Below are 26498 nucleotides of genomic sequence, written 5' to 3'. Positions count from 1 at the left end.
AGTACCTTGGTGCATACGGCCTAGTCAGATGGTAAAGTACCTTGGTGCATACGGCCCAGTCAGATGGTAAATTACCTTGGTGCATACGGCCTAGTCAGATGGTAAGAATGGAGCATTGTTTTGTTTCTTTCATTACCTCTTTTGACTAAAAGTGTCCTTCTGCCATTTGCAGCAGGGTGTCAGCTCTCAGGGCCATGTAGTACTCCAGGCATGTTGACGGATGTTTTTGCAGCAGGGTGTCAGCTCTCAGGACCATGTAGTATTCCAGGCATGTTGACAGATGTTTTTACAGCAGGGTGTCAGCTCTCAGGACCATGTAGTATTCCAGGCATGTTGACAGATGTTTTTGCAGCAGGGTGTCAGCTCTCAGGACCATGTAGTACTCCAGGCATGTTGACAGATGTTTTTGCAGCAGGGTGTCAGCTCTCAGGACCATGTAGTATTCCAGGCATGTTGACAGATGTTTTTACAGCAGGGTGTCAGCTCTCAGAGCCATGTAGTACTCCAGGCATGTTGACAGATGTTTTTACAGCAGGGTGTCAGCTCTCAGAGCCATGTAGTACTCCAGGCATGTTGACAGATGTTTTTACAGCAGGGTGTCAGCTCTCAGAGCCATGTAGTACTCCAGGAATGTTGACAGATGTTTTTACAGCAGGGTGTCAGCTCTCAGAGCCATGTAGTACTCCAGGCACGTTGACAGATGTTTTTACAGCAGGGTGTCAGCTCTCAGAGCCATGTAGTACTCCAGGCATGTTGACAGATGTTTTTACAGCAGGGTGTCAGCTCTCAGAGCCATGTAGTACTCCAGGCATGTTGACAGATGTTTTTACAGCAGGGTGTCAGCTCTCAGAGCCATGTAGTACTCCAAGCATGTTGACAGATGTTTTTGCAGCAGGGTGTCAGCTCTCAGAGCCATGTAGTACTCCAGGCACGTTGACAGATGTTTTTACAGCAGGGTGTCAGCTCTCAGAGCCATGTAGTACTCCAGGCATGTTGACAGATGTTTTTACAGCAGGGTGTCAGCTCTCAGAGCCATGTAGTACTCCAGGCATGTTGACAGATGTTTTTACAGCAGGGTGTCAGCTCTCAGAGCCATGTAGTACTCCAGGCATGTTGACAGATGTTTTTGCAGCAGGGTGTCAGCTCTCAGAGCCATGTAGTACTCCAGGCACGTTGACAGATGTTTTTACAGCAGGGTGTCAGCTCTCAGAGCCATGTAGTACTCCAGGCATGTTGACAGATGTTTTTACAGCAGGGTGTCAGCTCTCAGAGCCATGTAGTACTCCAGGCATGTTGACAGATGTTTTTACAGCAGGGTGTCAGCTCTCAGAGCCATGTAGTACTCCAGGCATGTTGACAGATGTTTTTACAGCAGGGTGTCAGCTCTCAGAGCCATGTAGTACTCCAGGCATGTTGACAGATGTTTTTGCAGCAGGGTGTCAGCTCTCAGAGCCATGTAGTACTTCAGGCACGTTGACGGATGTTTTTGCAGCAGGGTGTCAGCTCTCAGAGCCATGTAGTACTCCAGGCATGTTGACAGATGTTTTTGCAGCAGGGTGTCAGCTCTCAGAGCCATGTAGTACTCCAGGCATGTTGACAGATGTTTTTACAGCAGGGTGTCAGCTCTCAGGACCATGTAGTACTCCAGGCATGTTGACAGATGTTTTTACAGCAGGGTGTCAGCTCTCAGGACCATGTAGTACTCCAGGCATGTTGACAGATGTTTTTACAGCAGGGTGTCAGCTCTCAGGACCATGTAGTACTCCAGGCATGTTGACAGATGTTTTTACAGCAGGGTGTCAGCTCTCAGGACCATGTAGTACTCCAGGCATGTTGACAGATGTTTTTACAGCAGGGTGTCAGCTCTCAGAGCCATGTAGTACTCCAGGCATGTTGACGGATGTTTTTACAGCAGGGTGTCAGCTCTCAGGACCATGTAGTACTCCAGGCATGTTGACAGATGTTTTTACAGCAGGGTGTCAGCTCTCAGGACCATGTAGTACTCCAGGCATGTTGACGGATGTTTTTGCAGCAGGGTGTCAGCTCTCAGGACCATGTAGTACTCCAGGCATGTTGACAGATGTTTTTACAGCAGGGTGTCAGCTCTCAGAGCCATGTAGTACTCCAGGCATGTTGACAGATGTTTTTACAGCAGGGTGTCAGCTCTCAGGACCATGTAGTACTCCAGGCATGTTGACAGATGTTTTTACAGCAGGGTGTCAGCTCTCAGGGCCATGTAGTACTCCAGGCATGTTGACAGATGTTTTTACAGCAGGGTGTCAGCTCTCAGGACCATGTAGTACTCCAGGCATGTTGACAGATGTTTTTACAGCAGGGTGTCAGCTCTCAGAGCCATGTAGTACTCCAGGCATGTTGACAGATGTTTTTACAGCAGGGTGTCAGCTCTCAGAGCCATGTAGTACTCCAGGCATGTTGACAGATGTTTTTACAGCAGGGTGTCAGCTCTCAGGACCATGTAGTACTCCAGGCACGTTGACAGATGTTTTTACAGCAGGGTGTCAGCTCTCAGGACCATGTAGTACTCCAGGCATGTTGACAGATGTTTTTACAGCAGGGTGTCAGCTCTCAGGACCATGTAGTACTCCAGGCATGTTGACGGATGTTTTTACAGCAGGGTGTCAGCTCTCAGGGCCATGTAGTACTCCAGGCATGTTGACAGATGTTTTTACAGCAGGGTGTCAGCTCTCAGGACCATGTAGTACTCCAGGCATGTTGACAGATGTTTTTACAGCAGGGTGTCAGCTCTCAGGACCATGTAGTACTCCAGGCACGTTGACAGATGTTTTTACAGCAGGGTGTCAGCTCTCAGGACCATGTAGTACTCCAGGCACGTTGACGGATGTTTTTACAGCAGGGTGTCAGCTCTCAGGACCATGTAGTACTCCAGGCACGTTGACGGATGTTTTTACAGCAGGGTGTCAGCTCTCAGAGCCATGTAGTACTCCAGGCATGTTGACAGATGTTTTTACAGCAGGGTGTCAGCTCTCAGAGCCATGTAGTACTCCAGGCATGTTGACAGATGATTTTACAGCAGGGTGTCAGCTCTCAGAGCCATGTAGTACTCCAGGCATGTTGACGGATGTTTTTACAGCAGGGTGTCAGCTCTCAGAGCCATGTAGTACTCCAGGCATGTTGACAGATGTTTTTACAGCAGGGTGTCAGCTCTCAGGGCCATGTAGTATTCCAGGCATGTTGACAGATGTTTTTACAGCAGGGTGTCAGCTCTCAGAGCCATGTAGTACTCCAGGCATGTTGACGGATGTTTTTACAGCAGGGTGTCAGCTCTCAGGACCATGTAGTACTCCAGGCAAGTTGACAGATGTTTTTACAGCAGGGTGTCAGCTCTCAGGACCATGTAGTACTCCAGGCACGTTGACAGATGTTTTTACAGCAGGGTGTCAGCTCTCAGGACCATGTAGTACTCCAGGCACGTTGACAGATGTTTTTACAGCAGGGTGTCAGCTCTCAGGACCATGTAGTACTCCAGGCACGTTGACAGATGTTTTTACAGCAGGGTGTCAGCTCTCAGGACCATGTAGTACTCCAGGCACGTTGACAGATGTTTTTACAGCAGGGTGTCAGCTCTCAGGACCATGTAGTACTCCAGGCACGTTGACGGATGTTTTTACAGCAGGGTGTCAGCTCTCAGGACCATGTAGTACTCCAGGCATGTTGACGGATGTTTTTCAGCAGGGTGTCAGCTCTCAGAGCCATGTAGTACTCCAGGCATGTTGACAGATGTTTTTACAGCAGGGTGTCAGCTCTCAGAGCCATGTAGTACTCCAGGCATGTTGACGGATGTTTTTACAGCAGGGTGTCAGCTCTCAGAGCCATGTAGTACTCCAGGCATGTTGACAGATGTTTTTACAGCAGGGTGTCAGCTCTCAGGGCCATGTAGTATTCCAGGCATGTTGACAGATGTTTTTACAGCAGGGTGTCAGCTCTCAGATCCATGTAGTACTCCAGGCATGTTGACGGATGTTTTTACAGCAGGGTGTCAGCTCTCAGGACCATGTAGTACTCCAGGCACGTTGACAGATGTTTTTACAGCAGGGTGTCAGCTCTCAGGACCATGTAGTACTCCAGGCACGTTGACAGATGTTTTTACAGCAGGGTGTCAGCTCTCAGGACCATGTAGTACTCCAGGCACGTTGACAGATGTTTTTACAGCAGGGTGTCAGCTCTCAGGACCATGTAGTACTCCAGGCACGTTGACAGATGTTTTTACAGCAGGGTGTCAGCTCTCAGGACCATGTAGTACTCCAGGCACGTTGACAGATGTTTTTACAGCAGGGTGTCAGCTCTCAGGACCATGTAGTACTCCAGGCATGTTGACGGATGTTTTTACAGCAGGGTGTCAGCTCTCAGGACCATGTAGTACTCCAGGCATGTTGACAGATGTTTTTACAGCAGGGTGTCAGCTCTCAGGACCATGTAGTACTCCAGGCATGTTGACAGATGTTTTTACAGCAGGGTGTCAGCTCTCAGGACCATGTAGTACTCCAGGCATGTTGACAGATGTTTTTACAGCAGGGTGTCAGCTCTCAGGACCATGTAGTACTCCAGGCATGTTGACGGATGTTTTAACAGCAGGGTGTCAGCTCTCAGGACCATGTAGTACTCCAGGCATGTTGACGGATGTTTTAACAGCAGGGTGTCAGCTCTCAGGACCATGTAGTACTCCAGGCATGTTGACGGATGTTTTAACAGCAGGGTGTCAGCTCTCAGGACCATGTAGTACTCCAGGCATGTTGACGGATGTTTTTACAGCAGGGTGTCAGCTCTCAGGACCATGTAGTACTCCAGGCACGTTGACGGATGTTTTTACAGCAGGGTGTCAGCTCTCAGGACCATGTAGTACTCCAGGCACGTTGACAGATGTTTTTACAGCAGGGTGTCAGCTCTCAGGACCATGTAGTACTCCAGGCATGTTGACAGATGTTTTTACAGCAGGGTGTCAGCTCTCAGGACCATGTAGTACTCCAGGCATGTTGACAGATGTTTTTACAGCAGGGTGTCAGCTCTCAGGACCATGTAGTACTCCAGGCATGTTGACAGATGTTTTTACAGCAGGGTGTCAGCTCTCAGAGCCATGTAGTACTCCAGGCATGTTGACAGATGTTTTTACAGCAGGGTGTCAGCTCTCAGAGCCATGTAGTACTCCAGGCATGTTGACAGATGTTTTTACAGCAGGGTGTCAGCTCTCAGAGCCATTTAGTATTCCAGGCATGTTGACAGATGTTTTTACAGCAGGGTGTCAGCTCTCAGAGCCATGTAGTACTCCAGGTATGTTGACAGATGTTTTTACAGCAGGGTGTCAGCTCTCAGAGCCATGTAGTATTCCAGGCATGTTGACAGATGTTTTTACAGCAGGGTGTCAGCTCTCAGAGCCATGTAGTACTCCAGGCATGTTGACAGATGTTTTTACAGCAGGGTGTCAGCTCTCAGGACCATGTAGTACTCCAGGCACGTTGACGGATGTTTTTACAGCAGGGTGTCAGCTCTCAGGACCATGTAGTACTCCAGGGACGTTGACGGATGTTTTTACAGCAGGGTGTCAGCTCTCAGGACCATGTAGTACTCCAGGCATGTTGACAGATGTTTTTACAGCAGGGTGTCAGCTCTCAGGACCATGTAGTACTCCAGGCATGTTGACAGATGTTTTTACAGCAGGGTGTCAGCTCTCAGAGCCATGTAGTACTCCAGGCATGTTGACAGATGTTTTTACAGCAGGGTGTCAGCTCTCAGGACCATGTAGTACTCCAGGCATGTTGACAGATGTTTTTACAGCAGGGTGTCAGCTCTCAGGACCATGTAGTACTCCAGGCATGTTGACAGATGTTTTTACAGCAGGGTGTCAGCTCTCAGGACCATGTAGTACTCCAGGCATGTTGACAGATGTTTTTACAGCAGGGTGTCAGCTCTCAGGACCATGTAGTACTCCAGGCATGTTGACAGATGTTTTTACAGCAGGGTGTCAGCTCTCAGGACCATGTAGTACTCCAGGCACGTTGACAGATGTTTTTACAGCAGGGTGTCAGCTCTCAGGACCATGTAGTACTCCAGGCATGTTGACAGATGTTTTTACAGCAGGGTGTCAGCTCTCAGGACCATGTAGTACTCCAGGCATGTTGACAGATGTTTTTACAGCAGGGTGTCAGCTCTCAGGACCATGTAGTACTCCAGGCATGTTGACAGATGTTTTTACAGCAGGGTGTCAGCTCTCAGGACCATGTAGTACTCCAGGCATGTTGACAGATGTTTTTACAGCAGGGTGTCAGCTCTCAGGACCATGTAGTACTCCAGGCATGTTGACAGATGTTTTTACAGCAGGGTGTCAGCTCTCAGGACCATGTAGTACTCCAGGCATGTTGACAGATGTTTTTACAGCAGGGTGTCAGCTCTCAGGACCATGTAGTACTCCAGGCATGTTGACAGATGTTTTTACAGCAGGGTGTCAGCTCTCAGGACCATGTAGTACTCCAGGCATGTTGACAGATGTTTTTACAGCAGGGTGTCAGCTCTCAGGACCATGTAGTACTCCAGGCATGTTGACAGATGTTTTTTAATTAGTATTTTTTGCAATTAATTGTTATTTATGTAATACTATGCAACTTTTGAATTTTTATTCAGATATGCAAAGAGAGTTGAAAAAAACATCAGAGAACATTTGTAACTGTGAATTAGTGTACTTTGTCCACTAGTTAAATGTGAATGTGAAGTAGTGTACTTTGTCCACTCTAGTTAGCGGATTCATTGTATTCAATTCGTCTTTGTCTATTTTTATCTTGACTGAAAAAATATGTTTTTCTGATTCAGGGGCCCCATTGTAAAGTATGAAAACAATGTTCATTGTGCAACGTTCCCATTAGCCACAATGTACTCCAAAGGGAAACACTATTTTCACGCATGTGATGGAAAGCAACACTTATGAGGAAGTGTGGTTCGGTTAAGATTAATAATGTTTCCCCAGTTTGAGAAAATACATTTTGACGTTATTCCCCTTCTTCTTATCGCTTGGAGGGTAAATGGGCAGTCGGGGGAAACACTTGAACTAATGTGTTTATTTCAACTCGTCAGTCTGCGTCACGGATGGCCTACTGCAGCAGACAAGAAGCGGCTCCAGGGGGCGCCAAATCACCAACCCATGACAATTGAGGAGTGGTAAACACCACCTGGTCCGATGAATCCCGTTTTATGTTGTGTCATGCTGATGACAGAGTCAGGATTTGGTGGCAACAGCATGAGTCCATGGCCCCATCCTGCCTTGTGTAAAAGGTACAGACTGGTGGAGGTCGTGTAATGGTGTGGGGAAGGTTTTCCTGGTTAGGTCCTTTGATACCAATTGAGCAATGTTTGAACATCACACCTTGTAGAATCTATGCCCCAAATAATTCAGGCTGTTCTGGAGGCAAAGGGGAGGTCTGACCCGGTACTAGATGGGTGTACCCAACCAACTGGCGACTGAGGGTACATTTATTTAGTGTACAAAACATTAGGAACACATGCTCGTTCCATGACATAGACCGACCAAGTGAATCCAGGTCAAATCTGTGATGACTTGTTGATGTCATCTATTAAATCCACTTCAATCAGTGTCAATGAAAGGAAAGAGACAGGTAAAAACATTATCTTTAAGCCTTGAGACGATTGAGACATGGAATGTGTATGTGTGCCATTCAAAGGGTGAATGGGCAAGACAAATGGTTTAAGTGTGGGTGTGGTAGTAGGTGCCAGGCTCACCGGTTTGAGTGTGTCAAGAACTGCACCGCTGCTGAGTTTTTCATTCTCCGTGTGTATCAAGAATGGTCGACCGCCCACAGGACATCCAGCCAACATGACACAACGATGGGAAGCATTGGAGTCAACAAGGGCCAGCATCCCTTTTGGAAAGCTGTTGTGGAAATTCAACACCAGGGACACCTGAAGTCAATCTTAAAATGAATCACTCTTTATTATCAGCAAGCTGGATGGGTTACAACAAACTCTGCACACCGTATAAGTCTATCAGAAGCTCCCTTCGGGCGGGCCCAGCAGTTGTCTTATGTACGGGTATACGCAGATGAGTTATATTTGCATGATTTAGCATAATTAATTAATCACTACCGGTGGCTCGCACATGTGACTGACTAATACCTCACTAGGCTTTCTCTTCCTCCAAGTTGAGACCTTTAAACTGAGATACCGTGGTTGTTCCCATAGCAACATTCTGGACGGTGATAGTGTGGATTCCTCCATGCACAATCAGTCAGTCACCTGCATGAACCTTCCCAATCAGTTATTAGAAAGTAGCATTGATTCGATACTTCGTAGCATTGATTCGATACTTCGTAGCATTGATTCGATACTTCGTAGCATTGATTCGATACTTCGTAGCATTGATTCGATACTTCGTAGCATTGATTCGATACTTCGTAGCATTGATTCGAGACTTCGTAGCATTGATTCGATACTTCGTAGCATTGATTCGATACTTCGTAGCATTGATTCGATACTTCGTAGCATTGATTCAATACTTCGTAGCATTGATTCGATACTTCGTAGCATTGATTCGAGACTTCGTAGCATTGATTCGATACTTCGTAGCATTGATTTGATACATAAAACATAACATTTCCCTCTCAATGCTTTCGACATATATACATATACATATAAGAAACATATACAGTATATATACAGTATATATATATATACAGTATATGTATTTATTTTCCAGTCTCTGACATTGCTTGTTCTGGAATTTCTACATTTGTCTTTTTTTTCTTCTTCTGAGTTTATGTGTGTATTGTTTTGTTGTTATATTATTATATATTATATATTATTTGAAGAATAAGTACACAGTTATGAGACACAATAAGGCAACTACCAAGAGAAGCATTTATCGCCGTCCAAAAATAAAATAAAAAACTGTGGTGGATTCCTTGCCATTGCCGTCATGTTTTTCATATGTGTGTAGTGAAGCATGACTGAAGCCGAACTACAAGTAACTAGGACGTTTTTTGTTTGTCAACACCCTCCATTCGTGTTATGCATTGCATATCTTCTACAGGAACCAAACAGTGGCACTGGGTGTCAGTAGTCCGTAGTCAGTAGTCAGTAGTCCCCCCCCTCCCCTCTCCTCAGATGTTTTAGATCTTTCAAAAGGAGTCAGCTCTTTGCCACAATCCAAATTGAATGGAAAAGTTCATCGCTGTGTAATTTGTAGTGCTTGTCTTTTCCAATCACTTGGGGTTGAGACTTGTATGTACCTTTACAACCGATTGTGTTAGATGTGGACTTATCTTTACATTAGACTGAAACCGTACTAGAGAGCATCTACTAAATGTTAAATGTATTACCTGGCAGGTATTTTAATTGTATGTAATGTCTACATGTTAAAAGTTTCTTATGTCTTAACGTAAATTGTAATTGTTTGTAATGTATTTTTAGTTCTGTGTCATGGCGTCAGCAAATGGGGATCCCAACAAAAAATGTACCTTTAATTGAATTTCCAATACAACAATTGAAATTAGCTCTATATTTTCAATTAGTTGATTTTCCTTCTTTCATTTTTTTGTTCACTTCCTGAATTGAAACGCAATTGACCCCTATCTTGTGATGAAAAGCTGTGTCTGCCTTCTTTAAACACTAGATGGCGACTGAAGCACAGTTACAGTGAGCTGCTTACAAGAGAACATAGTTCCCAAAATGTCAATGATCCCTTTGCGTTTATATATATGCATTATGCTAATACAAAGGAATGCTTATTATTCAGAAATGTTCAAATGATTTCCAAGGAAATACCGACAATCAGGAATAGAAAAGCATTATTCAGAATGCTCTATTTAGAATTCGCTAGGGAAGGCGTTCACAAACATTTTGTGATAGCAAATTCATCAGGGACCCCCCTCGAGTGAGATAAAAGATAGCATACAAGGAGTTTTACTATGACTTCTGCAGTGCATGAGCCAAGTATCGGGCCCTGGGAAGGAACATTTAAAAGTTCCACATCTTTGCATTGAAGAGAACATTTTGCAAGTTCATTTCCTGCAATTCTACACATTTTGCCACGAGGCAGAGAGAAAAATGTGCAGTTTTAAAGCCAAAAGCTAGAGTCCTTAATTGAAACAATAACAAAGCGTGAACTGTTTTGGTAAAAAGCTGAGGGATGGGCCTGGTGAAATGTAACCACTCTCAAAATCATAGACAGAGCTATGGATACAGGTACTGACCAGCCATGATATCAAAATGACTGTTTTACCAATGCTTTGAAGCTATACGGTGTTTGTTTACATATACATTCATGACAAACATTGGAGTAAAACAAGTTATTTTGGGGCACGACAGTTGAACTAAGCTCATGAGGCATTTAGAAGTTATATTTCTCATGAATCAATAGGTATATATATCATGAATTCCATACCAAAAATGGATGTAGCAACTAAGGGTTTTTACTTTAAATTACAGTGCGTTTTGCACAATACAAGAACTCTATAGAAGAAGTAGGCTTACTCAGCTGAAAAATTGATAATTGGTGGAACACTGTGGATACCAATATCACTGTGAGTGTCCCAGGCCCATGTTGCCCAGGGTTAAGAACATAAACTGTAGATTAATATTATTACATTGTATTGTATTGCACCCTCTAAACTTATTCCACGGATCCCTTGGCCAAAATTAATTTAATTTGTTTGAAATATTCATTCAAATGTACAATTAGGAAGAAAAAAATAAATTATATTTTGAGATCTCACCATGGACCACCGGAAGTACCTCCGCAGACCCCTGGAGACCCCACTTTTTTTTAAACCCCTGCTCTATCTGGCATATCTGTAAACTTCCAGTCATTGTGCTAACACTAGTTAGCATTGGCTTGTTAACTAACCATCTTGGTCTCTGGAAAGGCTACCAACATTCTCAACTCCGGAGGATATAAAAAATAAAAATAAAAAAATAAAAACATGGGAAAGTGACTAGACATCCCCGGTTTTCAGGGACAGTCCACGATTTTGGTGGCCTGTCCCCGGCTAGATCTATCGCCGGAAATGTCCCTGACTTCCCCTCAGAACGTAAAAAAGGACTGTGGCTTGAGTGAATCGTTTTGAGCTGTTATTACCGGTATTGGCTTGCCATTCATGTTGTGCTTGTTTCGGCCAGATGAGGGGGCCACTCGCTTTAGTACAGGGCATTCCAACCCTGTTCCTGAAGAGCTACCCTCCTGTAGGTTTTCGCTCTAACCCCAGTTGAAACTAACCTGATTCAGCTTATCAACCAGCTAATTATTAGAATCAGGTGGGCTAGATTAGGGTTGGAGTGAAAACCTACTGGATGGTATCTCTCCAGGAACAGGGATGGAGTTGAAAGCTACTGGATGGTAGCTCTCCAGGAACAGGGATTGAGTTGAAACCTACTGGATGGTAGCTCTCCAGGAACAGGGATGGAGTTGAAACCTACTGGATGGTAGCTCTCCAGGAACAGGGATGGAGTTGAAACCTACTGGATGGTAGCTCTCCAGGAACAGGGATGGAGTTGAAACCTACTGGATGGTAGCTCTCCTGGAACAGGGATGGAGTTGAAACCTACTGGATGGTAGCTCTCCAGGAACAGGGCTCCAGGAACAGTTTTGCTCTACTGATGGCACTCACTCTACAGTAGTTTTCAGGATAGCCTGCCTAGACTGTTGAGTGAGTGTGAGAGAGCCAAAAGGGAATTGAGAAGAAGCAATCCACCATATAAATTCAAGACCTGATGCCCTCTCAAATCAAATCAAATTGTATTTGTCACATACACATGGTTAGCAGATGTTAATGCTAGTGCAGCAAAATTATTGTGCTTCTAGTTCCGACACTGCAGTAATATCTAACAATAATATCTAAGAGTAATATCTAAGCAATCTAACAGTTCCCCAACAACTACCAAATACACACAAGTCTAAAGGGGTGAAGGAGAATATGTACATGTAAGTATATGGATGAGCGATGGCGAAGGTGCAATAGATGGTATAAAATACAGTATATACATGTGATATGAGTAATGAAAGATATGTAAACATTATTAAAGTGGCATTATTTAGAGTGCATTGTATAAAGTGGCCAGTGATTGAATCTCAATGTAGGCAGCAGCCTGTGATATCACTGTGATAAAGGGGTTTTACGTGTCTATTGCATGAAAGCATTTAGAGGTTTTTCCTCAAAATGCTTTCATGCAATAGAAACATAAAACCCCTTTTAGCAATGGACTGCAATGTAGCCAGAGAAAGTCATTAAACCACTTCGCAGGGAAAGATTAAGCTTTGTTTGACAGCACTTGGGTCTCTATAAACCTGGGGTGTGGCTGATAAGGCTCTGTGCTGTGACTTCTGTCGTCTGTCAAATCCTTCACAGTGAAAGCAGACTATGCATTTATCAGTACTGGCTTCAGAAATTGGAGTCATACCCACTGCCACTCAGTCACTGTGAGTGTGCATGAATGTAACTCTGTGGAGGCACAGTTATGAAGTGCTAGGGCAAGACAACTGGGGGAGAATAGCCACTGTCTAGGAAAAATAGTCAGTTCAGTTAAGTATTTAGCAAGATGGGCAAGCCCTGAGATGTCATGAGGAAGAACATTTTTACTTTTATCAGAATTTAAAAGACAAAAACAGATGTCTTTGAAAAAGCCCCGCAAATATTACTTGAGCCCTCAAATACAACCAACACTGACTCATACTGATGTTGTGTCTTTGGCTATGCCGGATTAAGTGATATGACATGCTATTCTATAAAATAATTTCTCCGTAATTAATATCACCTGATTGATGTACATGTAAATGTAATTAACTAGAGAGTCGGGCACCACAAAATAATATTTATAGAGCTGTTATCTTCCGAATAAACTCTTAATGACCTAGTAATATTTTACATCAATAGCAGTCAACATTAATCTTCATCTTACTTCAGTCACATTATCTGAAAGTTGTAAATTCTTGGTTATCTGCAAGAACCCTGGCTAACAATTTGAATCAGCAATACACAATTGGGTTAAATTATTTATTTACTAAATACCTAACTAATCACACAGAATTCACATACACACAATTAATCATAACTTGATTACAAATTACGTCATAAAGGAAAACGTCCCTAGCGGGCAGAACAGATATGACAGCTTGTTACACAAAGAAAAGTGGCTGGGTTTGAGTGAAGGAGCGGGAAGACTGAGGAACAAAGGGAAGAAGCTGGGCTATCGTAAATACAGTATCTTATGCATTCTAAATTACCGCCCATTTGGAAAAGGAAAATGCAATAAATATTTACTCTGAGCTGCGCTTCAGTAGGTTGGTGGTAGATGGAAGACCGTGTTGCCAAACCAAGTCCTCTGTCCTTTGAAGAATGTCTCTGGTGGTCACTTGGATAAGTTGTAGTAACGTTGTTGTGTATTTGCATCCCATTTGTAGATGGGATACTCTGTCTGTTCCTTCATAACCTGCGTTTGCAGCTGCGGTCGCTAACTCAACGGCTAGGAGGTACAGTATCACTTCTGTCGTGAATAAGAGTTCAAAGTGCATACAATTCGCAACAAAAGCTCATGCTGATTTTGGCTTCGTTCTGTAGTTATTATCTGAACCATTCTGCCATAGGACCGTCATCCTACCTCAACGGAACAGGAAGTTATGTTGTCGTCAACGTTTTATATAGGAAGGGAGAAAAGGGGTGTGTTTCATAGTTTACAACCTCTGTCTCTTCACGTGGGCGGGCCACTGAGTGAGCAGCAATATCTTATGAAAACCCACATCTCACATTTTAGAAGCTAAAATCACATTTCATCCCATCACAAATAATTTCATATTCAAACATTTAAATTGAACAACAATTCTATGTGAATCCGATAACTCTAATGTGTAGACTTTCCACTGTAGAGTTTATGTCATCTTATCATTGATGAGAATGTCTCAGATGACAACCGAACTGACATCATATTCATTAAGTACCACCGCATATGTTCAATTGTTCGGATTACCAGAATATAGTTCATTTCCCCCCACATTCTGACGTTCCCAGAATCTCTATGTTAACCAAGGGTTTTGCAACTGTAACCTCAGTAGGGTAGAGAGAGAGGAAAAAGGCGGGAAGAGGTATTTATGACTGTCATAAACCTAACCCCCGGGCCAACGTCATGACACTGATTTAGAATGGTTGTGATGGCTTTGTTGTGTACCGTCTACCTGGTTGGACAGTGGTTTTATAGTGGTGTAAGGCATGTAAGCCATTATCCTCTTGGCTGCTGTAGATAATAGCTGCTCTATTAGCTGTACAATTAGCCGCTACACAGTAACTCAGCATCGGGTTTAAAAACTGTAATTAAATACATTCTGAGGGATCTGATAGCAGAAAAAGTATTTTATTAACATATGGTAAACATATGTTATTTTTTTCTTTAGTTTTACCACAGATTTCCTGCAATTCTACACGGGCCCAGCCAGAGCCCGAACTTGAACACGATCGAACATCTCTGAAGAGACCTGAAAATAGCTGTGCAGCAATGCTGAGAATAATCTGAGAAACTCCCCAAATACAGGTGTGCCAAGCTTGTTGCATTTTACATTGTTGCATTTTACCCAAGACTCAAGGCTGTAATGGCTGCCAAAGGTGCTTCAACAAAGTATTGAGTAAAGGGTCTGAATACTTATGTAAATGTGATAATTCCGTTTTTTGTCGTTATGGGGTATTGTGGGTAGATTGAAAGGGAAAAAAAACAATTTGATCCATTTTAGAATAAGGCTGTAACGTAACAAAATGTGGAAAAGGTCAAGGGTCAAGGGACTTCCAGACAGAGATTGGTGTTCCCCTATCCTTCCAACTTTCTCCTGTTTTGCCTCAATAACTGACTTGCCTAGTTAAATAAAAAGGTAAAAATTACACCTTGAAAATATGTGAGAGTGGAATTACCCTCTATTTATTTTTTCATGCAAAATTACTAAATTCAATTGTGGCTATAATTGGGCTACTCATTTTGAATCCACAGGTGGCACATTTTGTCACCATAAATGTCTTTGTGACTGAACACAGCTATAATCCTTAGGTTGCAAAAGTTATGAGCCTGCCCTAAACAATGTGGGATTACAAAAACAATACACAGTGCCTTCAGAAAGTAGTCACGCTCCTCTGCATTTTACACATTTTGTTGTGTTACATCCTGCATTTATCACTGGCCTATCCCATAACATTTTTACAAATTAATAAAAAATTAAAAGCTGAAATGTCTTGAGTCAATAACAATTCAACCCATTTGTCATGGCTAGCCTACATTAGTTCAGGAGGAGTAAAAATGTGCTTAAGTTGCATGGACTCACTCTGTGTGCAATAATAGTGTTTAACATGATATTTGAAGGACTACCTCCTTTCTGTAACCCACACATACAATTATCTGTGAGGTCCCTGAGTCGAGCAGTGAATTTCAAACACAGATTCAACCACACAGACCAGGGATGTTTTCCAATGCCTCACAAAGAAGGGCACCTATTGGTAAATGGGTAAAACATACACATAACATTGACATTGAATATCCTTTTGAGCATGGTGAAGTTATTAATTACACTTTGGATGGTTTATCAATACACCCAGTCACAACAAAGATACAGGCGTCCTTCTTAACTCAGTTGCCGGAGAGGAAGGAAACCACTCAGGGATTACACTACGAGGCCAATGGTGACTTTAAAACAATTACAGTTTAATGGCTGTGATGGGAGAAAACTGAGGATGAATCAACAACATTGTAGTTACTCCACAATACTAACCTAATTGACAGAGTGAAAAGAAGGAAGCCTGCACAGAATACAAACATTCCAAAACATGCATACTGTTTGCAACAAGGCACTAAGGAAATATTGCAAAAAATGTGGCAATACAAAGTGTTATGTTTGGGGAAAATCCAATACAACCCATTACTGAGTACCACTCTGCAGATTTTCAAGTATAATGGTGGCTGCATCATATAGACATAATTTATAAACGAAGCATGTGTGTTTAATGAGTCAGATCAGAGGCAGTAGATGATCAGGGATATTCCGTTGATAAGTGTGTGAATTGGACCATTGTCCTGTCCTGCTAAGCAGTCACAATGTAACAAGTAATTTGGGGTGTCAGGGCAAATGTATGGAGTAATAAGTAGAATTATTTCCTTAAGGAATGTAGTGAAGTAAAAGTTGTTAAAAATATAAATAGTAAAGTAAAGTACAGATACCCCAAAAAACAACTTAAGTAGTACTTTAAAGTATTTTTACTTAAGTACTTTACACCACTGGTTTTCAGGATAAAAATAAATGAATAATGTATGCACGGGCTAAATTCTAGAGGAAAACCTAGTTCACTCTGCTTTCCTCCAGACACTGGGAGATGAATTCACCTTTCAGCAGGACCGTAACCTAAAACACCAAATCTACACTGGAATTGCTTACCAAGAAGACAGTGAATGTTCTGAGTGGCTGAGTTACAGTTTTGACTTAAACCTACTTGAAAATCTATGGCAAGACCTGAAAACGGTTGTCTAGCAATGATCAACAACCAATGACAGCGCAGAGCATACTGCTCTACATACTTATTTTTAGCATAAAATTAAGAAAATCGGTGCACAATTGTAGTAAACCCTCCCTGTGCTGCTGTGTGGAGGAGGTTGAGAGCAAGCGGCAGCCCAGGTAGGTTCGGTGGGTAGACAGGCCTGAACATCAGGCTGGACATCTGGCACTTCATGCAGCATATGGCAGAAGGGTGCACCACAGACTCCCATCCCCTGTACTCTACCTTCTACCCTACTGTCACCCTTCCTCAACCCTACTGTCACCCTACCTTCATACTCTACTGTCACCTGACAGTACCTTCTACCCTACTGTCGCCATACCTTCATACCCCACTGTCACCCTACCTTCATGCCCAACTGTCACCCTACCTTCATAACCAACTGTCACCCTTCCTTCTACCCTACTGTCACCCTACCTTCCACCCTACTGTCACCCTACCTTCATGCCCAACTGTCACCCTACCTTCATGCCCAACTGTCATCCTACCTTCATAACCAACTGTCACCCTTCCTTCATACCCCACTGTCACCCGTCCTTGTACCCTACTGTTACCCTACCTTCATACCCTACTGTTACCCTGCCTTCATACCCTACTGTTACCCTGCCTTCATACCCTACCATCATTCTACAGTACCTTCTACCCTACAGTCACCCTTCCTTCATACCCCACTGTCACCCGTCCTTGTACCCTACTGTTACCCTACCTTCATACCCCACTGTCACCCTACCTTCATACCCTACTGTCACCCTACCTTCATACGCTACTGCCACCCTACCTACATACCCTACTGTCACCCTACCTTGTACCCTACTATCACCCTACCTTCATACCCTACTGTCACCCTACTTTCTACCCTACTGTCACCCTACCTCCATACCCTACTGTCACCCTACCTTCATACCGACTGTCACCCTACCTTCATACCTACTGTCACCCTACCTTGTACCCTACTATCACCCTACCTTGTACCCTACTGTCACCCTGCTGTCACCCTGCTATCACCCTACCTTGTACCCTACTGTAACCCTTCCTTCTACCCTACTGTCACCCTACCTTGTACCCTACTGTCACCCTACCTTCATACCTACTGTCACCCTACCTTGTACCCTACTGTCACCCTACCTTGTACCCTACTGTCACCCTGCTGTCACCCTGCTGTCACCCTACCTTCCACCGTACTGTCACCCTTCCTTCTACCCTATTGTTTCCTTACAGTACCTTCTACCCTACGGTCACCCTACCTTCTGCCCTACTGTCACCCTTCCTTCTACCCTACCTTCTGCCCTACTGTCACCCTACCTTCTACCCTACTGTCACCCTTCCTTCTACCCTACTGTCACCTTACCTTCATACCCTACTGTCACCCTACCTTGTACCCTACTGTCACCCTGCTGTCACCCTGCTGTCACCCTACCTTCCACCCTACTGTCACCCTTCCTTCTACCCTATTGTTTCCTTACAGTACCTTCTACCCTACGGTCACCCTACCTTCTGTCCTACTGTCACCCTTCCTTCTACCCTACCTTCTGCCCTACTGTCACCCTACCTTCTGCCCTACTGTCACCCTTCCTTCTACCCTACCTTCTGCCCTACTGTCACCCTACCTTCTGCCCTACTGTCACCCTTCCTTCTACCCTACCTTCTGCCCTACTGTCACCCTTCCTTCTATCCTACCTTCTGCCCTACTGTCACCCTACCTTCATACCCTACTGTCACCCTATAGTAACTTCTACCCTACTGTCACCCTACCTTCATACCCTGCTGTCACCCTACCTTCATACCCTACTGTCACCCTATAGTAACTTCTACCCCACTGTCACCCTACCTTCATACCCTGCTGTCACCCTACCTTCATACCCTACTGTCACCCTATAGTAATTTCTACCCCACTGTCACCCTACCTTCATACCCTGCTGTCACCCTACCTTCATACCCCACTGTCACCCTACAGTACCTTCTACCCTACTGTCACCCTACCTTCATACCCTACTGTCACCCTACATTCTACACTACTGTCACCCTACCTTCATACCCTACTGTCACCCTACCTTCTACCCTACTGTCACCCTTCCTTCATACCCTACTGTCACCCTTCCTTCTACCCTACTGTCACCCTACCTTCATACCCTACTGTCACCCTACCTTCACACCCTACCTTCTACCCTACCTTCATACCCTACTGTCACCCTACCTTCATACCCTACTGTCACCCTACCTTCTACCCTACCTTTACACCCTACTGTCACCCTTCCTTCGTACCCTACTGTCACCCTTCCTTCTACCCTACCTTCATACCCTACTGTCACCCTACCTTCATACAAAATTGCTTCCAACACTCTACTCAGCAAACTGGATGCAGTTTATCACAGTGCCATCCGTTTTGTCACTAAAGCACCTTATACCACCCACCACTGCGACTTGTATGCTCTAGTCGGCTGGCCCTCGCTACATATTCGTCGCCAGACCCACTGGCTCCAGGTCATCTACAAGTCCATGCTAGGTAAAGCTCCGCCTTATCTCAGTTCACTGGTTACGATGGCAACACCCATCCGTAGCACGCGCTCCAGCAGGTGTATCTCACTGATCATCCCTAAAGCCAACACCTCATTTGGCCGCCTTTCGTTCCAGTTCTCTGCTGCCTGTGACTGGAACGAATTGCAAAAATCGCTGAAGTTGGAGACTTTTATCTCCCTCACCAACTTCAAACATCTGCTATCTGAGCAGCTAACCGATCGCTGCAGCTGTACATAGTCTATTGGTAAATAGCCCACCCATTTTCACCTACCTCATCCCCATACTGTTTTTATTTATTTATTTTTCTGCTCTTTTGCACACCAATATCTCTACCTGTACATAACCATCTGATCATTTATCACTCCAGTGTTAATCTGCATAATTGTAATTATTTGCATATGTATATATAGACTCCCCTTTTTTCTACTGTGTTATTGACTTGTTAATTGTTTACTCCATGTGTAACTCTGTGTTGTCTGTTCACACTGCTATGCCTTATCTTGGCCAGGTCGCAGTTGCAAATGAGAACTTGTTCTCAACTAGCCTACCTGGTTAAATAAAGGTGAAATAAAAAATAAAAAAAACAAAAATACCCTACTGTCATCCTACCTTCATGGGCAGTCTGTCAGGGTGCATCTTCAAGCAGTAGATGTCAAATCAAATCAATAAAATTATTTGGAAATATACACATGGTTAACAGATGTTAATGTGAGTGTAGCGAAATGCTTGTGCTTCTAGTTCCGACCGTGCAGTAATATCTAACAAGTAATCTAACAATTTCACAACAACTACTACTTTACACACAAGTGTAAAGGAATGGAAAAGAATATGTACATATAAATACATGGATGAGCGATGGCCATGCGGCATAAGCAAAGTTCAGTAGATGGTATAGAATACAGTATAGAGTATGTTGCCCTGCTGCGCCGAGCGAAGAGGGAGTAGTCCCTTTATACTAGACAGAGGAATCCACCATCCGGTGCATCGAACACCTGTTGAAGGAGGTGATGTTGGAGAAGGGTAAAGACTTTCTCGCCGTTCCCCTGCTGGACAGGGTTAGGCTGGAGAACATCTGTCCAGAGGCGGCATGTGAAGTGCATCCAGCAGGCTTGGGCTGTATACTGTATACCGGGGTATTTGGAAATAGCCACGGGATGGTTTTTCAACCGTCAATACTTTGTAATAATTTGTAGCTATTCTTTAAGTAAATACCAGCAGTAACTTGTGAAATAGGTTAGGAGATAAAGCAGATTGCGCTCTTAATTTCACCAGTCACATTATTTTACATTATGAGGCTCACCGTAGTTCTCCAGAACAGTTGAGTCAGTCACATTATTTTACATTATGAAGCTCACCGTAGTTCTCCAGAACAGTTGAGTCAGTCACATTATTTTACATTATGAAGCTCACCGTAGTTCCCCAGAACAGTTGAGTAAGTCACGTGTTTGTTTGTCAACATCACAACAGGAGAAAGCGGGAGCAGGTGAGTCCAGCTGTGTATTGACAGAGGTCGTGTTTTATATTGATTATTCTAATGTTTATCATCGTATAAATAACGTAGCTAGCTACATTTCCTAATATTTATCTTAAAGTTAATCTTGCAATTTACTGGAGAAAAATAGGCTGGCTACACTGAGGAACGTACCAGAGAAAAGTAGCTACGCATCAGTCAAAGTGCTGTCGTCTCATCCAAGTTTACATGTGCAACTGAAGCACAAAATTGCTCTGATCCCAAGCGGAAATGACAACAAGAAGCATTTTAGATCTGCGTTCACAAAACGCAGCAAGATATTTCGTGTGTGTTTTATATTTTTTTCCTGCGTGAAAAACATAGAATTCTGCTTTAACATGACCCCTAAGTTTAACTTGCTATCTAAGTAAGTGGCTGAATTAATAAGGTGATGGAGCATCGTATTGTGTAAGCTTTCTGACGTATTTGTGAAGTCAAAGCCCTTTGGATGAGTTATTTGTACATCTGACTATCTTGACTTTTCTCTCGGTACTCTGCCCGTCTGCCCCCAGCCATTATTCCTCCTCCACCAAACTTTGCAGTTGGCACTATATGCATTGGGGCAGGCAGCTTTCCTCCTGGCATCCGCTAAACCCAAATTTGTCCGTCGGACTGCCAGATTGAGAAGCGTGATTCATCATTCCAGAGAACGCGTTTTCACTGCTCTAGAGTCCAATTGTGGTGAGCTTTACACCTCTCCAGCCGACGCTTGGCATTGCGCATGGTGATCTTAGGCTTGTGTGCGCCTTCTCGGCCATGGAAACCCATTTCATGGAAACCCATTCCACAAACAGTTATTGTGCTGACGTTGCTTCCAGAGGCAGTATGGAACTCGGTAGTGAGTGTTGCAATGCTTCAGCACTCATGGTCTCGTTCTGTGAGCTTGTGTAACCTACCACTTCGCGGCTGAGCCGTTGTTGCTCCTAGATGTCTAGCAGCATCCTATGACAGTGCCGCGTTGAAAGTCACTGAGCTCTTCAGTAAGGCCATTCTACTGCCAATGTTTGTCTATGGAGATTGCATGGCTGTTTGCTCGATTTTATACACTTGTCAGCAATCGGTGTGGCTGAAATAGCCGAATCCACTATTTTGAAGGGGTGTCCACAAACTCCATTTCCTAAATACGTATATACAAAAATAAGTGTCTGTTTCACCTGCCTTCTGCTTGTCTCTACCCCCTCCAGGTGACGCCCATTTCCCCCCGTTATCCCCTGTGCATTTATACCTGTGTTTCTGTTTGTCTGTTGCCAGTTCATCTTGTTAAGCCTACCAGCATTTTTCCCTCTAGTCCCTGTTTTCTAGTTTTGCCGGTTTTGACCATTCTGCCTGCCGTTCTGTACCCTGTGACACTGCCCTGGATTACTGACCTCTGCCTGCCCTTGACCTGTCGTTTGCCTGCCCCGTTTTTGTAATACACTTTTGTTACTTCGAACTGATAGTAAGAGAGGAAAATAATAGTTCAGGTGCAAACTGTAGGGAATGATGGATAATTAGAACGGTCTGTTATAGCAACCCACAATCTGAAAATATTATAGAGAACCTGACTGAATATCTACATATATTCATTGTAACAGAAGTAGATAACGTTAGTGTTTACAACCGGACAGGAAGGGCTAGCTAGCTAGTTAGCTGACAGCTACTAGGAGAGCTAAACAACTTTCTAAAGCATTATTAAACCTGGTCAGAGATATTTCACGTTGTGATTATTATTAGCCAGAGACAGCTAGTTACTCCTACAGAGAACACATTCACGTGACCTGTAATGAAGTACTGCAAATGTTCAAAGTGTTTTAATATGCCTAAATACCTCCCTGCACGTTCTCATTCTCACTCTAAAAAAAGCTGCAGATTAGGAGCAACGTCCAAAGGGGTGGCTGTGTATGTGTCCTCAACATGCAGGCAGCCAAGTGTGCTGTCACTCAGTCAGAATGCGCATTAGCGTTTCACCTTTTTTTTCCTACCCTTGCCACACGTGTTAGATATTATGCACATTGATAGCATTTATCATAGTAGCAATCTAAATGATCAAACTGAAAAGATCCGAGGAAAAGAGGCTATTTGTCAACTATAGCGGTCAACAATACGCACGGCCACGCATCAGGTAGTGGTCAGGGGCCAATAGTCAACAATTTTAAAACATTATTTAAAAAAATGTTCATTGCCAACTACAAATTTAACCTGCCACATGAGTGTGTCTACGTCACATTTAGTCAGATATTATTCATCCTATTCAGACAGGCTTTTTACATGGACGATACACTGGAGATAAGACAAGTATTGGAACACTATGAAATATCAGAGAAACCAGTCCCAGTTTTCATAGATGACTTTGAAAAGGCTTTTGATAAAGTACGACTGGAGTTTATATATAAATGCCTAGAATATTTCCATTTTGGAGAATCTCTTATAAAATGGGTTAAAGTTATGTATAGTAACCCTAGATGTAAAATAGTAAATAATGGCTACATCTGAGAAATAGAAAATAAGACAAGGTCTGGACTTTGACTTGGCCATTCTAACACCTGGATATGTTTATTTTTGAACCATTCCATTGTAGATTTTGCTTTATGTTTTGGATCATTGTCTTGTTGGAAGACAAATCTCTGTCCCAGTCTCAGGTCTTTTGCAGACTCCATCAGGTTTTCTTCCAGAATGGTCCTGTATTTGGCTCCATCCATCTTCCCATCAATTTTAACCATCTTCCCTGTCCCTGCTGAAGAAAAGCAGGCCCAAACCATGATGCTGCCACCACCATGTTTGACAGTGGGGATGGTGTGTTCAGCTGTGTTGCTTTTATGCCAAACATAACGTTTTGCATTGTTGCCAAAAAGTTCAATTTTGGTTTCATCTGACCAGAGCACCTTCTTCCACATGTTTGGTGTGTCTCCCAGGTGGCTTGTGGCAAACTTTAAACGACACTTTTTATGGATATCTTTAAGAAATGGCTTTCTTCTTGCCACTCTTCTTGCCACTATATTTGTGCAATATACGACTGATTGTTGTCCTATGGACAGAGTCTCCCACCTCAGCTGTAGATCTCTGCAGTTCATCCAGAGTGATCATGGGCCTCTTGGCTGCATCTCTGATCAGTCTTCTCCTTGTATGAGCTGAAAGTTTAGAGGGACGGCCAGGTCTTGGTAGATTTGCAGTGGTCTGATACTCCTTCCATTTCAATATTATTGCTTGCACAGTGCTCCTTGGGATGTTTAAAGCTTGGGAAATATTTTTGCATCCAAATCTGGCTTTAAACTTCTTCACAACAGTATCTCGGACCTGCCTGGTGTGTTCCTTGTTCTTCATGATGCTCTCTGCGCTTTTAACGGACCTCTGAGACTATCACAGTGCAGGTGCATTTATACAGAGACTTGATTACACACAGGTGGATTGTATTTATCATCATTAGTCATTTAGGTCAACATTGGATCATTCAGAGATCCTCACTGAACTTCTGGAGAGAGTTTGCTGCACTGAAAGTAAAGGGGCTGAATCATTTTGCACGCCCAATTTTTCAGTTTTTGATTTGTTAAAAAAGTTTGAAATATCCAATAAATGTCGTTCCACTTCATGATTGTGTCCCACTTGTTGTTGATTCTTCACAAAAAAATACAGTTTTATATCTTTATGTTTGAAGCCTGAAATGTGGCAAAAGGTCGCAAAGTTCAAGGGGGCCAAATACTTTCGCAAGGCACTGTACCTCTCACAAGAATTATGTTCTCAATGTTCATTCAGTTAACTACTCAGCCTGAAACCCAGAATTAGTAAGAAACTGGTTGAAATGAATCAGACGGAGGCCCAGCTACAATAGTCAGAAAGTTTATTTACGAGAGCGCTCCTCTGTTGTACAAAACAATTAATTTTATACTGGCTTCTCACGCACACACATTCACACTAACATTAGCACACAATGTCCTGCTACCCAGCCGACAAAGATTAGGGATCGTGAGAATCACTCCATGTTCTTTCCCAAATCTCTCAGTGGCCCCTAGCCACGGTCGGCACCGAATTCTGCTCAGTCTGTTTTTAAGACACTATAAAGACATAAACATTAGCTATATTGTTTTACCCTAATTCTGACTAGAACTACGCATTCATTGGTTATAATTTTATACATTCTAATCAATTCCATACAGTTATATGGTTTCAGGGTGGAATATTCTAATCATTCAGTTAACAGATAAATCCCTTTAACAATACCACTTGGATCCTGTTTCAGTAATAATGAAATCGAACACTATGTCCGATAATCTACCATTTATATATGTCATGTGTCAGTGTGCAGCGGGTGTGACGGAGTCAGGCGCAGGACACAGAACTGAGTAAAACCCTACTTTACTCGCAAATAATCACAAACTAATTCCATACAGGGAATAATAATCCAGCTCAACACAAAAGAGCGACCACATAACAAAGAACAAACACGCACAAAACCATGTGGGAACCAAAGGGTTAACTAGGGAATTAAATTATGACATAATGGAAACCAGGTGTGTGCAATCAAGACAAAACACACAGAAAAAGAAACGTAGATCGGCGGTGGCTAGAAAGCCGGTTGACGTCGACCGCCGAATGCCGCCCAAGCAAGGAGAGGCACCAACGGAAGTCGTGACAACATAGGAGTGGTTAAAACATGCTAATAATAGTCCTCTGAGTATATAAAAAAAAGTTTGGTATTCCTCCACTGGTATGCCATGTTGTTTATTAATCAGGGTCTTGATATGCCACACCTGTCAGGTGCATGGATTATCTTGGTAAAGGAGAAATGCTCTGTAAAAGAGATGTAAACTAATTTCTGCACAAAATTTGAGAGAAATAAGCTTTTTATGCGTGTGGAACATTTCTGGGATCTTTTATTTCAGCTCATGAAACATGGAACCAACCCTTTACATGTTGCATTGATATTTCTGTTCAGTATAGAAATTCTCAAGATAATTGATTCAACAACCATCTACCAATATTGTTTTGGTTTAATTAATTACTTTCATTGTGCTTTAACCAGAAAATGAAGAGCTATATATGGATGTGTATTTAAGTAAGCTGACCGGCCTGGGTGATGGTGGACTAGCCGACAGGCCTGGTGGTGGTGGACTAGCCGATAGGCCTGGTGGTGGAGGACTAGCCGACAGGCCTGGTGGTGGAGGACTAGTCGACAGGCCTGGTGGGGGTGGACTAGTCGATAGGCCTGGTGGTGGAGGACTAGCCGACAGGCCTGGTGGTGGAGGACTAGTCGACAGGCCTGGTGGGGGTGGACTAGCCGACAGGCCTGGTGGTGGTGGTGGACTAGTCGACAGGCCTGGTGGTGGAGGACTAGTCGACAGGCCTGGTGGTGGAGGACTAGCCGACAGGCCTGGTGGTGGTGGAGGACTAGCCGATAGGCCTGGTGGGGGTGGACTAGCCGATAGGCCTGGTGGTGGAGGACTAGCCGACAGGCCTGGTGGTGGAGGACTAGTCGACAGGCCTGGTGGGGGTGGACTAGCCGACAGGCCTGGTGGTGGTGGTGGACTAGTCGACAGGCCTGGTGGTGGAGGACTAGTCGACAGGCCTGGTGGTGGTGGAGGACTAGCCGACAGGCCTGGTGGTGGTGGAGGACTAGCCGACAGGCCTGGTGGTGGTGGTGGACTAGCCGACATGCCTGGTGGTGGTGGAGGACTAGCCGACAGGCCTGGTGGTGGTGGTGGACTAGCCGACAGGCCTGGTGGTGGTGGTGGACTAGCCGACAGGCCTGGTGGTGGTGGTGGACTAGCCGACAGGCCTGGTGGTGGTGGACTAGCCGACAGGCCTGGTGGTGGTGGTGGACTAGCCGACAGGCCTGGTGGTGGTGGTGGACTAGCCGACAGGCCTGGTGGTGGTGGTGGACTAGCCGACAGGCCTGGTGGTGGTGGACTAGCCGACAGGCCTGGTGGTGGTGGTGGAGGACTAGC

General features: G+C 44.0%; 1 protein-coding gene across 1 annotated transcript; it reads right to left on the bottom strand.

Annotated features, from left to right (window-relative positions):
- Nucleotides 1-1366: 1366 nt before the first annotated feature.
- On the bottom strand, nucleotides 1367-26375 carry LOC139415693 (uncharacterized; the record flags this gene model as incomplete). The annotated part of the gene is made up of 2 exons (XM_071163812.1): nucleotides 1367-1582; nucleotides 25620-26375. Coding segments are annotated over 2 exons (972 nt in total), but the record flags the coding sequence as incomplete, so codon positions are not given.
- Between the last annotated feature and the right edge of the window lie 123 nt (nucleotides 26376-26498).

This window comes from Oncorhynchus clarkii, chromosome 8, assembly GCF_045791955.1.
Source record: "Oncorhynchus clarkii lewisi isolate Uvic-CL-2024 chromosome 8, UVic_Ocla_1.0, whole genome shotgun sequence".
In the NCBI taxonomy this organism is placed as follows: domain Eukaryota; kingdom Metazoa; phylum Chordata; class Actinopteri; order Salmoniformes; family Salmonidae; genus Oncorhynchus; species Oncorhynchus clarkii.
The sequence above is the reverse complement of the archived record's forward strand: the minus strand, read 5'-3'. Positions and strand labels throughout refer to the sequence as shown.